Below are 13,845 nucleotides of genomic sequence, written 5' to 3'. Positions count from 1 at the left end.
TGTAGCCTGAGCTGACTACAGTCCATTCAAATACCTTTTGTTTCATTAAACTGAAGCAAATTCAGCACAAACAGCTTTTGTTTTACCACCTTTCATACCCACTTGATACAAATGGCTACATCGTATTCATACATTTGTCATATTGCCTTTATTGTTAATAGCCTTCACAGCTGTCATGCCTTGGCCATGCCAGATTCAGAAAGTTCACCAAATAAAAAGCAGAAGCTGTAACAAATACAATCACTCAATAAATAAACAAATTGTGAAACACACACGAAGCAGTCACATTCATATAATCAAAAATAATTCATTTACCAAACTATTTTCTCTGTGGGTCTAATATCCATCACGAGGCACTGCAACACATTCCACAAAATACGGCATAGGATTTTAATACAAAATGTGGAGCGTTCAACAACTTTCTTTTTCAAAACACCCGTTGTCTGCTTACAAGCCACTGTAGTCTCATTTCATATGATCGAAGAAAGGAACTTATTTTGTGCACAGAAATTCTGGAGTTTATGCAACATTGAACTGTCATGCTGATCTTGCATGTTTTCATTCAGGTTTAAAACAACTTAACTGTACTCTGCATTGGAAAGCAACTGAGCCAAAGAGACAGAAAAAGGCAGTTAATCTAGCAATAGCATAAGAATATATAGAGCTAATTAAATAATTTCATAGCTTTACCAGCAACATCCCTCAGGCAATACACATAACAAAATAACTCTTGATTTGATATTTGTTTTACACCCAAAAAGACTCAGCGTTGGGTTCTGCTTCTCATTTCTTTAAAACGTTATCTACTGTCACAGAATTGACATGTTCTGTGTGGAGCGTGCAAATCTGTAGTTGAAACCAGGACATGTGACATGTTTGCTAATGTCTGACATGTTGGTCTGCAAACTGAATTTGCCCCCGCAAGGCAAAGCAATACAACAGAAATTATACAACTTTGCCATTTTATTTACCATAAAGAATGAGGATAAATCAAATAATTCTTGTGTCATTCTTAAGGATAGACTTCAAGAACTAAAATATTCAGAATGAACCATCCTCAGGACAAAAGGGGATATTACGGTAGATATTTTCTCAATTGTGACATTTGGAAACACACTATAATGTAAAACGTCTAGAATCAGTTGTTAATACGAACAATGTATAAAGTTTAAACAGCAGTAGGCAACTGAGTCATATTCAATTTACCCAAGGGGCAAGTGTATAATCACAGAAAAGTGCCATGTAATGGTTTAATTGGTGTGTAAACTTAGTAAACAGATTATGGTTTTATAATGGTTTTAATATTGACCAGTTCAGGAGGCATGAATCTGTTCATTTACACACTTGATGATGAAGAAAGACATGTTTTTTTTCCATGTTATTTGACTTATTTCTGAAGAGGTAGATAGGGTACCTCAATATATTTTATATATAGAGCATGGAACAGGAGAAAGCGTATTGAACACAATGTTTCCTTGAGGTGTATGGATTGTCTCAGATTTCAGATTGAATGTTTTGAACAGTCTGCATGGGCAGTAATGTTGCCTATAAATTGACCTATAAAGGTGTATACTACTCTAATAAATAATAAATCAATAATTGAATCCCTTCCTTACTTTATATCTAAAAGGCTGTGCCATTTTAAAACTAATTTATGTAAACCAAAAAAAGCAGTAGCTTTTGTGGAACAAGGGCAGCAATGTTTTCATCAACATCCTCTGTCAATGAAATGTAAAGGTTCTCACTCTTTAAGGGCACTTAGATACACCCTTATATCACCAGTGGGTTCAAAAGTTATTCACCTTACCTCTAACCCCCCAAACAATCTAACACTTAATGAGGACCTCAGGCAAAGTTCTCTGTCTACAGTTAAAGTAAAAAGTGAATCATCAAATGTGTAAACCTCATTCAAAATCTGTGAATGTTGATCTGAGCGGAAGATCAAGCTGTATCTTTGACACTGGGCTGAGTGGAAGAGTGTTGTTAAATTGGAAGCCAATGTGGCGTTTGTTAGCTTATTTTTGGTGAAGGAACTAGTGTCTGCTCAGCGCCAACACAGCCAGAGCACTGCATGGAGTCACTTAATGTAACATTGGGGAAGAAATTAGTGCTGAGTAAAAAGAGTCCTTTTGTAATAGCCCTTGTAGAGAACCCACCAGTGCATCTTCACAAATGAATATACGTTTTTCTAAACTCTAAATGAAACAGATTGAGTTCTCTCTGGTGCTGCTACAGTCTTGACCATCATCTGAGGTGTTGTGGCAGTATAAAAACTCAGGTAGCACAGATTACACTGCTAATATTATGTAATACATTAAGGCTACATCCGTACTACTATGTTTTTGTCGTTTGTACTACCTGTCCACACAAGCAATTTTGCTCTGTATTAGTTTTAATCCCTGTCCATACTAACGCGCCTTAAAACATATAACCAGTAACCACTCAGGTACACTGGGCATGCGCATGCAGGTGTAAACAGGAAGCATTTGCTTGTTTGTTGCAGAATAGTCGCGGACTGCTTGAATAATAGCTCATCTATACCCATTTATATCATTGCAGAATTTAACTGCAGATACAGCTGTTAGCAATGACAGCTGGGTCAGCAATGCTAGTAATTGATTATCCATGTTGCATTCTACACTTGTAGCCAAGGTTAATGCTGGTTGTTCTCTTCCAGGAGGGGGCCATGTAATAAGCACCTGACAAATCAGCGAAGGCTATGTCAATGTACCCAATCATCAAGCGGTCGTGAGTGCTATGTCATAATTTCTAAACACCTTTGTTTCTGTTCGTCCAGAAACAATTCAGCTCCAAAGTTTTCAAACTAAAACTGGGCCAGCAGTGTTTCCACAGCTCTAAAGTAGTGTGGACACCAGGCATACCCATGGCAGAGACAAAGCGCTTTCAAATGAAAACATAGTCGTGTGGATGCAGCCTCAGTTAATGGAGGAAAATATTTGGCATCCTAGGTTGTCTTAAATTAAGGATAGAGAATTAGACATCTTCGATGGAACATCTGGCATCTGAATGTGAGACTATGGTTATAAGAGAGTTTATGTATTACTCTGGAAAAGGCATCATTGTACAATAGTCCTTTTTGGAGTTGTGCTAAGTATTTTTTTCAACCTTGTGTACTTCAATTAAACCATTGACATGAAATCTCCGTAACAGCAATTTTCAGCCTTTCATGATGGGTTAGCAAATGCATTTATGTGTCCCCTGTAATCAGTGTGGAGTTTACCACAAGAAAAGAAAAAAAATCCAAAATGTTTGCAAAGTTACAAACCTTGAGGTACTAACTTGTAGACACCATACTGCCTTGTTTGAACAAGGTCCACACTATAAAAAAAGCAGTCACGTTGTAAGAGTTCTTTTGACATGAAATCTTTCTTTAAGAATCTCTTTAAAAGATTTCTCTTGAAGAAGAAAATAATCAAGTGTTTCTGTAGCTTACAGCTACTGCTGTTTTCATGAGTTTTCTCTTCTTCTGAAACAAGTTCAACTTCTCAGACCTGAAGGGATTGTTGCGCCTCATGCCCCAAAATCACATCTCACTCTAAGGATCCTCTCCCTTGTACAATCCCAACCACTGGTGTTTGGAAGCCTGTTTTCACTGGGTAACGGGTGTAGTGGGTGAGGCTGGCACGTTTGGCGCGGTGGGGCTGGTGGGGGTTTGTGTCGAGCTCTTGTAGGACCGCAGGAGAACTTTGTGCTTGGTGGCCACCTCCTCTCGCCTGCGCTGCTGGTCGGCCAAGAATTCCTTGAGACGGGTGGTTGTAAATGTGAGAGTCTGCCTACGCAGGCGCATCAGGTAGGCATCTTGAAGCCAGGAGTTATTGTAGCAGTCCTTAATAGATGGACGGGCCCTGTTGATGACCAAACAGTGAGAAAATAACTATTAACAGATGTCTTTATTTAAGATCCAGGCAAATCTCTGTCTGTTCAGAAATTATGTTCAATATGGGAATTAGCAAAAGGACTGAGCTTACCAGGGGTAGCTACAGAGGATCTTTTTAAGAAACAGTGAGGCACTTTGGGACACATTCTGGTAGAGTTTGGAAAGGTCGAACTTTGCCACCTGGATCCTGGCTTCTGTCTCCTGAGGATCATTTTCCATGAAAGGAGACCTGCCACTCAACCTTTATAATCAGGGAGAGAATTTGTCAAGTCTAAAAAAAACAGTGTGGCTCTCTCAAAATGTGCCTGATTATCAACGCTTCCTACATGGTAGCTACCTATAGGACCAAATCACAACACAGATTCTAGTGCCTCATTTTACTGCTTGAGTTATGCACTCAAGCAGTTATCCTGCTTACAGGCAGCATAAACATTATCGAACATGTCTAGTTACACTTAAAGGTTCAGTGTGTAGAATTTAGTGATATCTAGAGGTGAAGGTGCATGTTGCAGCTGAATACTCCTCATCTCACCCTCCCCTTCCCAACATGAAGGAGAACCTGTGGTGAATTTCAGTTGTCATGAAAACTCAAAATGGTTTTAGTTTGTCCAGTTGGGACGACAGTAAAAAAAAAACCTTGGGGGCCTCCACAGAGAGGACCCCCCTCCATTTAAATATAAAGTTTTTAGATTCCTACAATTTAGATGAAACACACCAGTGAAACATCACTAGGATTATTTCATATTCACCTAAATTTTACACACCGGACCTTTAACTCGGTAAAGGTCGTAGCTAACTCAAACTTGAGTCGACACAACAACAAAATACCTAAAGCTAAACATTTGAAAGTGTGGCTGTGTTTCAGATGAAAGGATTGCGACACTGTAACTTGCAGCAAATGTGAGGAAAACACTCAATGTACAGGGAGGAACACAACAAACTTAATGAAGCTGGCAGTGCACGGGATGCAATTTAAAGACACAGAGGCATGCACAATGGTTTTTGAAGAAAAAAAGCATTGCTGGCACAGTTAAGACACCAATACCATTTAAAAGTGTCAATTCAGCACCTGTATTGGAAAACCAAAACCCAAACGATACCCAAACTTAAAGCCTCCGCTGGTTCATTGTTTTAGTTATGAATGAAGAAACCAGATATCAATGCAAATGCAGCTGGCACATTTCACCTGAAGTAACACTTCTATTTAAAGAGGAGCTGCTAAGTTGAAGCTATGAAAGCGAGACTCACATGAGGAAGGTCAGTACACCCACACTCCAGATATCAGCTGGAGGACCCACCACATCCCCTTTCAACATCTCAGGAGCTGCAAGGAGAAGAAAGGAAGAAAATGCATGTAGAACACTAACTACAGTTTATGATTTCTGATATCGTCTTTGTGTTTGTGCAGCAGCTTTATTAGATAATCCTCCTCTGTTTTCATAGCTTGTGTACGCCCACTGATAGTTACATAAACCTCCTCAAGAACAGAAATAACAAGATCAGTATAAATAGATATTAACAAAAGATCAAGACCAGCAAGGCTTTCCCTTCATACTCTTTTCATCGATAACATATATATACGAATATATGTATGCATATATGTATGCATGTATATATATATACAGTATATACATACATACATACATACATGTGTGTGTTTATATATAGAGAGATTTTACATATTAGTATATATTATATATATTATATTCAGTGGTTTCTTGTAAACACCTTACTAATGGAATGACGCATGCAGGTGTAAACAGGAAGCAGATTGTCTATTTGCAATTCATTTCTTGAAAATACTGTGAAAGGCAAACAGCAATGGTGAAAAGTAAGACCAGGGGAAATTTTTGCTTGGACTGACAATGAGTTACAACTATTACAGTGGAACTGTTCTTAAAGTAATTCAGTCAGGTCAACTTCATTAAAATGTATTTGATTTGAATAATTGCAATTTAGCTCTGTTCTATAGCCTCCCTGCCCTTGCATGAGCCTTCATGAAAAGTGTGGGAGGGAGAGCAGCACCTACACAGCACAGAGCAGAACAGGCATAAATGACAACAAATAACATTGATATGGTCAGATTCAATAAGAAAAGGAGGTGTTGGGGTGGAGGTGGGTGGATTTCAGTTAAAGCAGCTTAAGTAGAGTGTGCAGTATGAGCTTTGCCTATTGAATACAAAGGATGGGTTCAGCTGAGCCATCGGCTGATGTGGACTGGCATGAAGATCTGTTGCTTTCAGCTGACACAGTGGATCGTGGCTTCACTTCGAGACCTGCCTGGACTAATACTCAATGTAAGTGTTGGCACAATATTTTGCACCAGCACTGGTAGTTGAGTCATAATGATGAGACCCAATCAGGAAGTGAACTTGAGTGACTGAGTCATAGTTTCCAATGGTTTCTACCAATTCAGACTAAAACACAAAAACAGACTTTACAAACTAAAACATGGCCAGCAGCATTTCCAAAAGCCTTTAGGGGTTAAAAAACCCTGGAATAGTGTGGACGCCAGACGTGTATTTAGCAAAATTGATTGAGTTTTAAAATTAAAACTTATTACTGTGGACATAGCACGAATTTCACTGATTCCCAGAGGTCTGAGAAAAGCAGGACTTACACATGTACTCCAGTGTTCCAATAGGAGGGCTGAACTGCTTAAGGAAGAGAGGGTTGTATGTCTGAGCACTGCCAAAGTCTATGATCTTAATGACATTCATGTAGGTGACGATGATGTTATCTGGCTTGATATCAAGGTGGAGGATGCGTCGGGTATGGAGGTAGTCCAGACCCTGGAGGATCTGCACGACATAGGTCACCACGTCATCCTCAGAGTAACGGAACCTAAGAGAAAACAGCTTGGTAAATGACTGCAGAAGGGATATTTTAAGCCAATACTGATATTATGTTTCTGCTTAATCAAATCAAATAAGCAACTAATTAATTCTGCAAATATAGCTTCTAGTTTGGCTTCACCTGTCTATGACACTGTGGAGCAGTTCCTTTCCACTGCAGTACTCAGAGATAAGCACCAGGTAGCGTGGTGTGACGTAAGCTTCATGCAGAGCCATAATCCTCTCATGATGAAGGGACTTGAGGATGTCATATTCCTGCAGCACCGTCTGCTTGCTGTCTGCCTCATATGAAACGATCTTGGCCATGAAGAGGTTGCCGGTGGCGTTCTCCCGGCACTCGCGGATCACACCAAAACGACCCCTATGTGAGAGGGAAAGGCTATAAAGTCAGCTGGCAAAAAGAGCAGCAAAGGCTAAATTGATGTAAATCCACTAATCCCAAATCTGATGCTGGTCATTTTTGTTTTGTTTAAGGAAATAAATAAATCACGCAAACATAATTTCTTCCTGAATCAGGGATCTTAGCAGAACAAACTATTATTAACATTTTTATTTATTTATACTTTAAATGTCTAATGCCATACTGTGATCTTATTTTCAGGCTATGTAGTTGCCAACCACTTTTTTCACATTTTTGCATTAGTCAGCAATCATTACCTTGCTTTCTCATCCATGAAGGTGTAAGGTTTCTGTGGAACTCCCTGGCGCAGAGATCCCTCACCAGGCTTTCCCAGTGGTGTCCTGCGTCCCGAGGGTGTAACCCGTCCCGTTGGGGTGACCCGCCCAGACGGGGTGACCCGCCCAGACGGGGCACTCCAACTGTCCCCTCCCTGCAACACAGGCGTCAAGCTCTGCACCACCACCACAGCCGGCGAGACAGTCACAGGAGTGACAGTCACAGGGTTGACAGTCACAGGGGTGACAGTCACAGGGGTGACAGTCACAGGAGTAACAGTCACAGGAGTAACAATCACAGGAGTGATGGAGGTGGTGGTGGTTGTCAGTGTTAAACTGGATTGAGAAGGTGGGGTAGCACGTGCAGTTGCAGCTGGCACGTACATTGGCAAGGATGAAATGGGTTTCCCAATGACAGGTGCAGGGGCTGGTACAGGAGATGGGGATTTATTGTTTTTTCCAGGAGTTGCATTTACAGGACTTCTGGGTTTGGGCGGAACAACAGGCGGGGGCGTTAACTTGCTTTGGGGTTTGCCCACACTGATGCTAAGGGTGGTCTTAGCTTTTGCTGGCGTGGCTTGAACACTTGTGGTGGTCTGAACCACAGCTTGCTCAGAGGGGACTACACTAATGGAAGGAATGACAGCAGGACGGCTGGCATCAACCTGAAGAGCAGGTTTGATGGTTATCGGAGAAGCAGATTTAGCCACAGATGTTGTCGGGGCTATAGTAGAGGGAGGGGCAGGTTGGGCAAGTGTTACTGTAGTGGATTTACTAGGAGCTGGTTTAATGGGAGGCACTTTCATGGATGACATCACCACCACAGGGGGAGGAGGAGGAGTCGCAGGGACAGTCTTGACCACCACAGCAGCACTGGATTTAGCTGGTTCTTCTGAGGGACACACAAAGGAAGAGACTGGATCATATATGCAGATTCTGGTGTATTCAAAGCATGGCTCTACGTGTGTAAGATATCTCACCCTCATACATTGGATTGTTTGGGAATGATGAATCAAATTTTATACTGTGTTTTGTTATCGTACAGATTCACTATTTGCTTCATCACTTGTGCACTGGGGTGTTGCAACAGGGAAGGCAAAGCAGGCAATAGGGGGCCCTGAGGTTGGGGGATTGGCATTTAAAAAATGTTCAGTGAGATAAGGCATACCTGAAGCATCCAGGCCCACTTCTTCGGAGAGGTTGCTGTAGGGGCCCTGGCCAGCTTTGTTGACACATGCCACCCTGAACCTGTAGGAGGACCCAGCCGGCAGGTCAACCACATTGTAGTAACAGTCGGCCACGCCTGTTGCCACAATCAGCCAGTTGGTGTCACCTGGGGAGTAACACAAGATCATGATATCCATACTACTTCCAGAGACATTTGAATTTTGTCAGATGATGTCAGAAATTAGTTTAAATTTTTGGCTCATTTTGGTTGGCACTAATAAAAAAAGCTCCACACTGATAGTTTCAGTATATAGCTGATAATGTTGGTGACTTTGCAATCAACTCCTAGAAATATAATTAACATTAGATAACTTTGATTGAGAACGACAGTTAACATGAAAATGTACGCTACACACACTTCACATGCATGTTGGTTTCATTATTGCCTTAAAAACAGTTCACATAATTCATATAGTTCATAAAATTAATTTTCATCTTCATTACTGAATGTCATGAGCCAGATGTTGCCATAGCAACATCAAAGTCTTTTGATTAAATCTTGTTGATTTCATTTTCATAAAAGTTGTGTTTTTAATAGCTTGTTTGATAGGTGTAGGAGTACTGCACACTGAAATACATACATAAATACAGTGCTGCAACCTTTTCCTGTAGCTTTAAGGTACAAACCAAATATTATGGTCAAGACCTCATTGTTAAATTTTTTTTTTAAATAATCCTAAAAATGCAACATCTGACGAGAGACATCTAAAAAGACTGACCCTCTGTTTTCCTCTCCAGAGAGTATGTGCAGGGGGCCATGGTGTCAGAGGGCCTCCACAGTACTAAGGCTGTGTTGTTGTACTTCTGAGGAATCTCAGGGGTCCCAGGACGATTAGGCAGGCCTGTTAAAACAAATACAGAGGTATTAACAAAACTACAGTATTTAATACTAGTGTATTTAATCAGTATCACACCTGGTATAACATATCATCAATTCATGAACTCTTAGTTGTCAGCCTTCCCAGGATCTGTGTTGTCTATTTGTGATTTATATATGGTACTATTATTTACTACTAATACAGTGAATGTTTACAATTTACAGACTGACAAAAAAGTGAGGTATGTCTCAGTTCTTACGAGCAAGGGATATCGTGCAAGAGCTGGTCATAGAGGCGAGGGGATTTGTAGCCACACACTCATAAACCCCTGCATCCTTTTTGGTTGTGTGCATGATCATCAGTAGCTGCCGGCCATCAGGGCAGGCAATCATGTTCATCCTGGCATCAATCTCCAGAGGCTTCTTATCTGAGGAAACACACATGTATGGGAATTGTCTATGATGAATATTGATGAAGTTTAAATTAAGTCTTTAACAGATTTTTATCTCCGGCAGTATCTATTTGCACAGTACTCAACCTCTGTTGTCATGGTACCATTTTGAGTATGTGTTGAGAGGCAACATAGGCCATAATTATGTGTCTGCACTCATAGACCCAAGATTATTCTGTAAATTATTGTAATTAGCAAGCGATGTGATTCTTACCATTCACTCGTGAGAACAATATTAATGTGGTATTGTCCTATTTACAGAGATCTCTACCTTTCATCCAGGTGATTTGTGGGTGGGGGCTGCCTGCTGGCAGACAGCTGAGTGTGACTGGGTCCCCCTCCAGCAGGACATGATCTCTCAGCTTGATGTGGAATACTGGAGGGAAATCTGGTAGCCAAAGATATTAGACCAATTAAAGTACATCCATACCAGGTCTGACTTGGAATATATTGTTATGTAATTGGTACATGTTTCAGAAGTCCTGATAAAGGTGTCAAATGTAGATTTACCAAGCAATTTATGCTATAGGGCTCACTGTGATCTTGTAACCATACATGTCAAGTTTTGGTTGATCGTGTAGCATATAATATTTTAATATATTTTTATCTCATAGCAACAGTTTAACTTTTAAGATATCACTATTTTAGTGAAACACTGTTGTGACAAAAATTACACAAAATAATGTGTGTGGTTATAGCCAAGCTGGTTAGCATTAAGAATATTAACTTGGGGAAAAGTGACCCATTTAGCATTTCTAAAGCCAACTAGTCAATTTCTTAAGTCTCTGTTGGATACATGGTAAATGCATGATGGCAAAAAGAGCAACAAAAGCCATGTTAGCTGTTTGGCCCCGATCACAATCTTTCTACTAAACAGAGCTAAGCTAACTGGCTGGTAGCTCTAGCCCTGACTAACCAGAAGCCAGTTTTGAGTACTGGCGAGAACGCAAGGAACTATTTTCTCTGGAGATTGCTGTTGGTATGTCAGGCTGTGATACTGTCTTGTCTCGCCTCCCTCTGGTCAGGCCCCATCTATCCCAGCGGGATCTGCGCTCGACCTCCACACCTTTGAAAAAACGAAAAAAAGTTTAATTAATTATCACTAGTCATCTACTCATTTGTGAAACAAAATCTCTAGTACAGTTATTGCCTCATACCTTTTAGTACATCTGACTTTAAGCTGGACATGGAGTCGAGAGACTCTGATGAGGTGCCATTACTGGCCTGAGACACCAGCTGGTTCTGAGGAACACTAGGAACCTTCATGGCACGGCTCTCTGATGTTGAACGACGAAGCATGGACAGAATGGGTGTCCTCTTTTGTTCCTTTTCCTCTGATGATCTCCTTTCCTCTGAGTAGCTACGGATTCTAGTAGATATCCCAGCCACCGTAGATTCAATCTTCCTTCGCATTGCCAGGACTGGTGATTCATTAGGTTTCTTAAGCTCCTTTTCATCTTGTTCCACTGTGGTGTCACCACCACCATCCATGCGTGTCATTTCCACTTCTTTCCTTTCCTGTGATCCTCGTCGACCAAGAGTCCAAGACAGCCTCCTTCTTGAAGAAACTGACTCATCTTCTTTGGTCATTTCTTCCTTGCGCTCAGTTGAAGGAGTTCGCTTCAGACGCAAAGAGAGCCTCCTCATAAAGCCTTGATCCTTCTGAGCTTCACGAAGGTCCTGGACTGACTTTGACTTCTCTTCAAGTCTCCTTGGTGCTACTTCCAATGGAGCTCCAATTGGCCCAGGTCTGTAGATCTCCTCACCTGACTCTGTGGAGTCAGAGGAAATTGCTTGGGATTTGTCATCATTCTTAGAACGCGACAAAAATTTTAGACTTCTTGAGAGAGAGGACTCACGCTTTTTGAAGCGCGCCTCAAATACTTCTTCAGAGGTAATGTCCTCAAAGTCCACTCCTGTTGAAAGTTCTTGTTGGGATGAGGAATGTGTGGTAGTCTTTGGCGGACTGGGTTCTTTTATGATCGTTTCTGGTGAAGCTACCCTGGAGTAAACAGCAGGGTGCTCAGTGGTTGACAAAATTGCTGGCTTTGGCACACCTGTTGAAGCAGTGGGAATGCTAGCAGGTGATGATGTGGGTGAAAATGTTTCAGGTGATACTGCAGATGATGATAGGGCTGGAACATCTGGTGTAGAGGGGCCTAATGTTGGGTCATTGAGAGGCTGAACTGAAGGGACCATAATTGTCTGCATAATACTGGCATATGCTGAAGTCCTTCCATCTGGAAGAACAACTCGAGAAGGAAGCGAGGGTGTTACATGAGTTGATACGATGGGATGGGAATATTCTTGTGTTGGTCTCACCATAAATGAGCTTGTCGTTATGGTCATCTCAGAAGTTTTAGAAGGCATATTTACTTCCTCTTCTACATTTTCTGCACTAACTTCTACATTTTCTGTATTTGTTCCAGACATATTGACAATTCTTTCCTCTTCATCTTTCATAGTCTCTTCTTTTTCTTCATGCTCCTTTCCTACTTCTTTTTCTTCTTCTTCTTCTTCCATTCTCTCCTCTAGTTTAGAGCTTTGGGCCACAAGAGGAGGTGTAGGAATTCTTGGGCCCATGTACTCTGATTCAACCATTGGCTCTTCTGATATGCTCATGTCCTTCTCTGAGAAACCACTTGTGCTCGATCTCTCATCAAAATTACCATCTGTCATTGACCCATCCATCTTTTCATTTATAGTCTCATCGGACTTCATCTCTTTATCCATTAATGATTCCTCACTTCCTGTCTTGGTAGGACTCTCCTGCACAAAAGACTCTGGAGTTGGTGGTCTGGGTGAAGGTTCCCTGGGAGTCACTGGGCGTGAGTCTAGCTTTATTTGCTCAGTCAAAGCTGACATAGATATAGCTTCCTTTAGCCTTCTTTCTTCAATCTGAGCTAAGGGAATCTCCAGAGGAGCTCCAGACCGGCGGTGTAGAGCTATAGGCTCTGAATCACCTTGACTGAAAGATGCACTTTTGCGCAGAACTTTAGGTTTGGGAAGTTCATCCTTTGGTGAATCACTGGATGAAGCTCTGATTAGTGGTGGTGGGCCTAAACGAGCAGTGCGAGAGTAGCGATCAGAGGATATTGCACGTTTCTCATCTCCCATTCCTAATGTTTCCAGCAGTGGTCCTCTCAGTCCACTCATTTTATTGTCTACTGACCCTCCACGAAGCAGTCGCTGCCTCATTAGCTCAAGTTTAAGTGCATAGTCTTCTTGACTCATCTTCACTGTTCCTGGGCTGGTGCTTCTCCTTGGTAGTTCCATAGAGACAGCTTTCTTCAGAACTCTCCTGCCATCATCCTGGTTTCCCTCTACAGCTCCTTCCTCAGGTGGAATCCGAAGCAGCAATGCACTGTCAGCGGAGCCCCCACGTCTAAGTTCTCCCCTTCGTCGTCCACTTTCTGGTTTGTCTGACTCCATACTTGAACCCCTTCGCAGTGGTTTTCTAGACAGCTCCGACTTTTGTGGCAGTTCAGCAGGTGGTTCCTCATCTGAGGAACACCTGTCATTGTCTTGTGATGACCTCTTCCGCTGGCGGCCTTTACCTGTGATTTCAACTCCTTCTTTATCCATTTCTTTCTTGTCACACTCCATTGCCTCCTGTGCTTGAACAGGGGGCCCAGACCATTTACTTGTTCCATTCTGCTTCCCTGTTTCCTGCTCATTAGTCTGGATATCATTCAGTGACATCCTTGATCCAGAGAATTCCATGGTAAGTGGCATTGGAATAAATGGCAGTTCATCAATGTCTTCATCAGAATCTGAGGATGATGATGGCAAAGGTGAACCCTCTTTAAGGTGCCTGGGGACTGCGATGGAGATATGGCTCGAGGAATCATCAAGTAATTCAGGTATGGACCTCATAACCATTTTTGATTTATAGCTGATTAATGAACGCTGTAAAAAATG

General features: G+C 41.6%; 1 protein-coding gene across 1 annotated transcript in view; it reads right to left on the bottom strand.

Annotated features, from left to right (window-relative positions):
• Positions 1 to 129: 129 nt before the first annotated feature.
• Positions 130 to 13,845, bottom strand: part of spegb (striated muscle enriched protein kinase b) — a 37,182-nt gene continuing 23,466 nt past the window's right edge. Inside the window, exons 30-41 of the mRNA XM_020090081.2 lie at positions 11,082 to 13,833; positions 10,841 to 10,990; positions 10,196 to 10,312; positions 9,733 to 9,900; positions 9,375 to 9,497; positions 8,597 to 8,761; positions 7,411 to 8,320; positions 6,875 to 7,114; positions 6,519 to 6,742; positions 5,147 to 5,222; positions 3,990 to 4,139; positions 130 to 3,866 (exon numbers count right to left, since the gene is read on the bottom strand). Coding sequence (XP_019945640.2) covers positions 3,611 to 3,866; positions 3,990 to 4,139; positions 5,147 to 5,222; positions 6,519 to 6,742; positions 6,875 to 7,114; positions 7,411 to 8,320; positions 8,597 to 8,761; positions 9,375 to 9,497; positions 9,733 to 9,900; positions 10,196 to 10,312; positions 10,841 to 10,990; positions 11,082 to 13,833 — 5,331 coding nt within the window. The 3' untranslated portion in view covers positions 130 to 3,610. The remainder of the gene's footprint in view (positions 3,867 to 3,989; positions 4,140 to 5,146; positions 5,223 to 6,518; positions 6,743 to 6,874; positions 7,115 to 7,410; positions 8,321 to 8,596; positions 8,762 to 9,374; positions 9,498 to 9,732; positions 9,901 to 10,195; positions 10,313 to 10,840; positions 10,991 to 11,081; positions 13,834 to 13,845) is intronic.

The sequence above is a fragment of the Paralichthys olivaceus genome, chromosome 10 (genome assembly GCF_024713975.1).
Source record: "Paralichthys olivaceus isolate ysfri-2021 chromosome 10, ASM2471397v2, whole genome shotgun sequence".
NCBI lineage: Eukaryota > Metazoa > Chordata > Actinopteri > Pleuronectiformes > Paralichthyidae > Paralichthys > Paralichthys olivaceus.
This window is presented reverse-complemented; position numbering and strand designations above follow the sequence as displayed.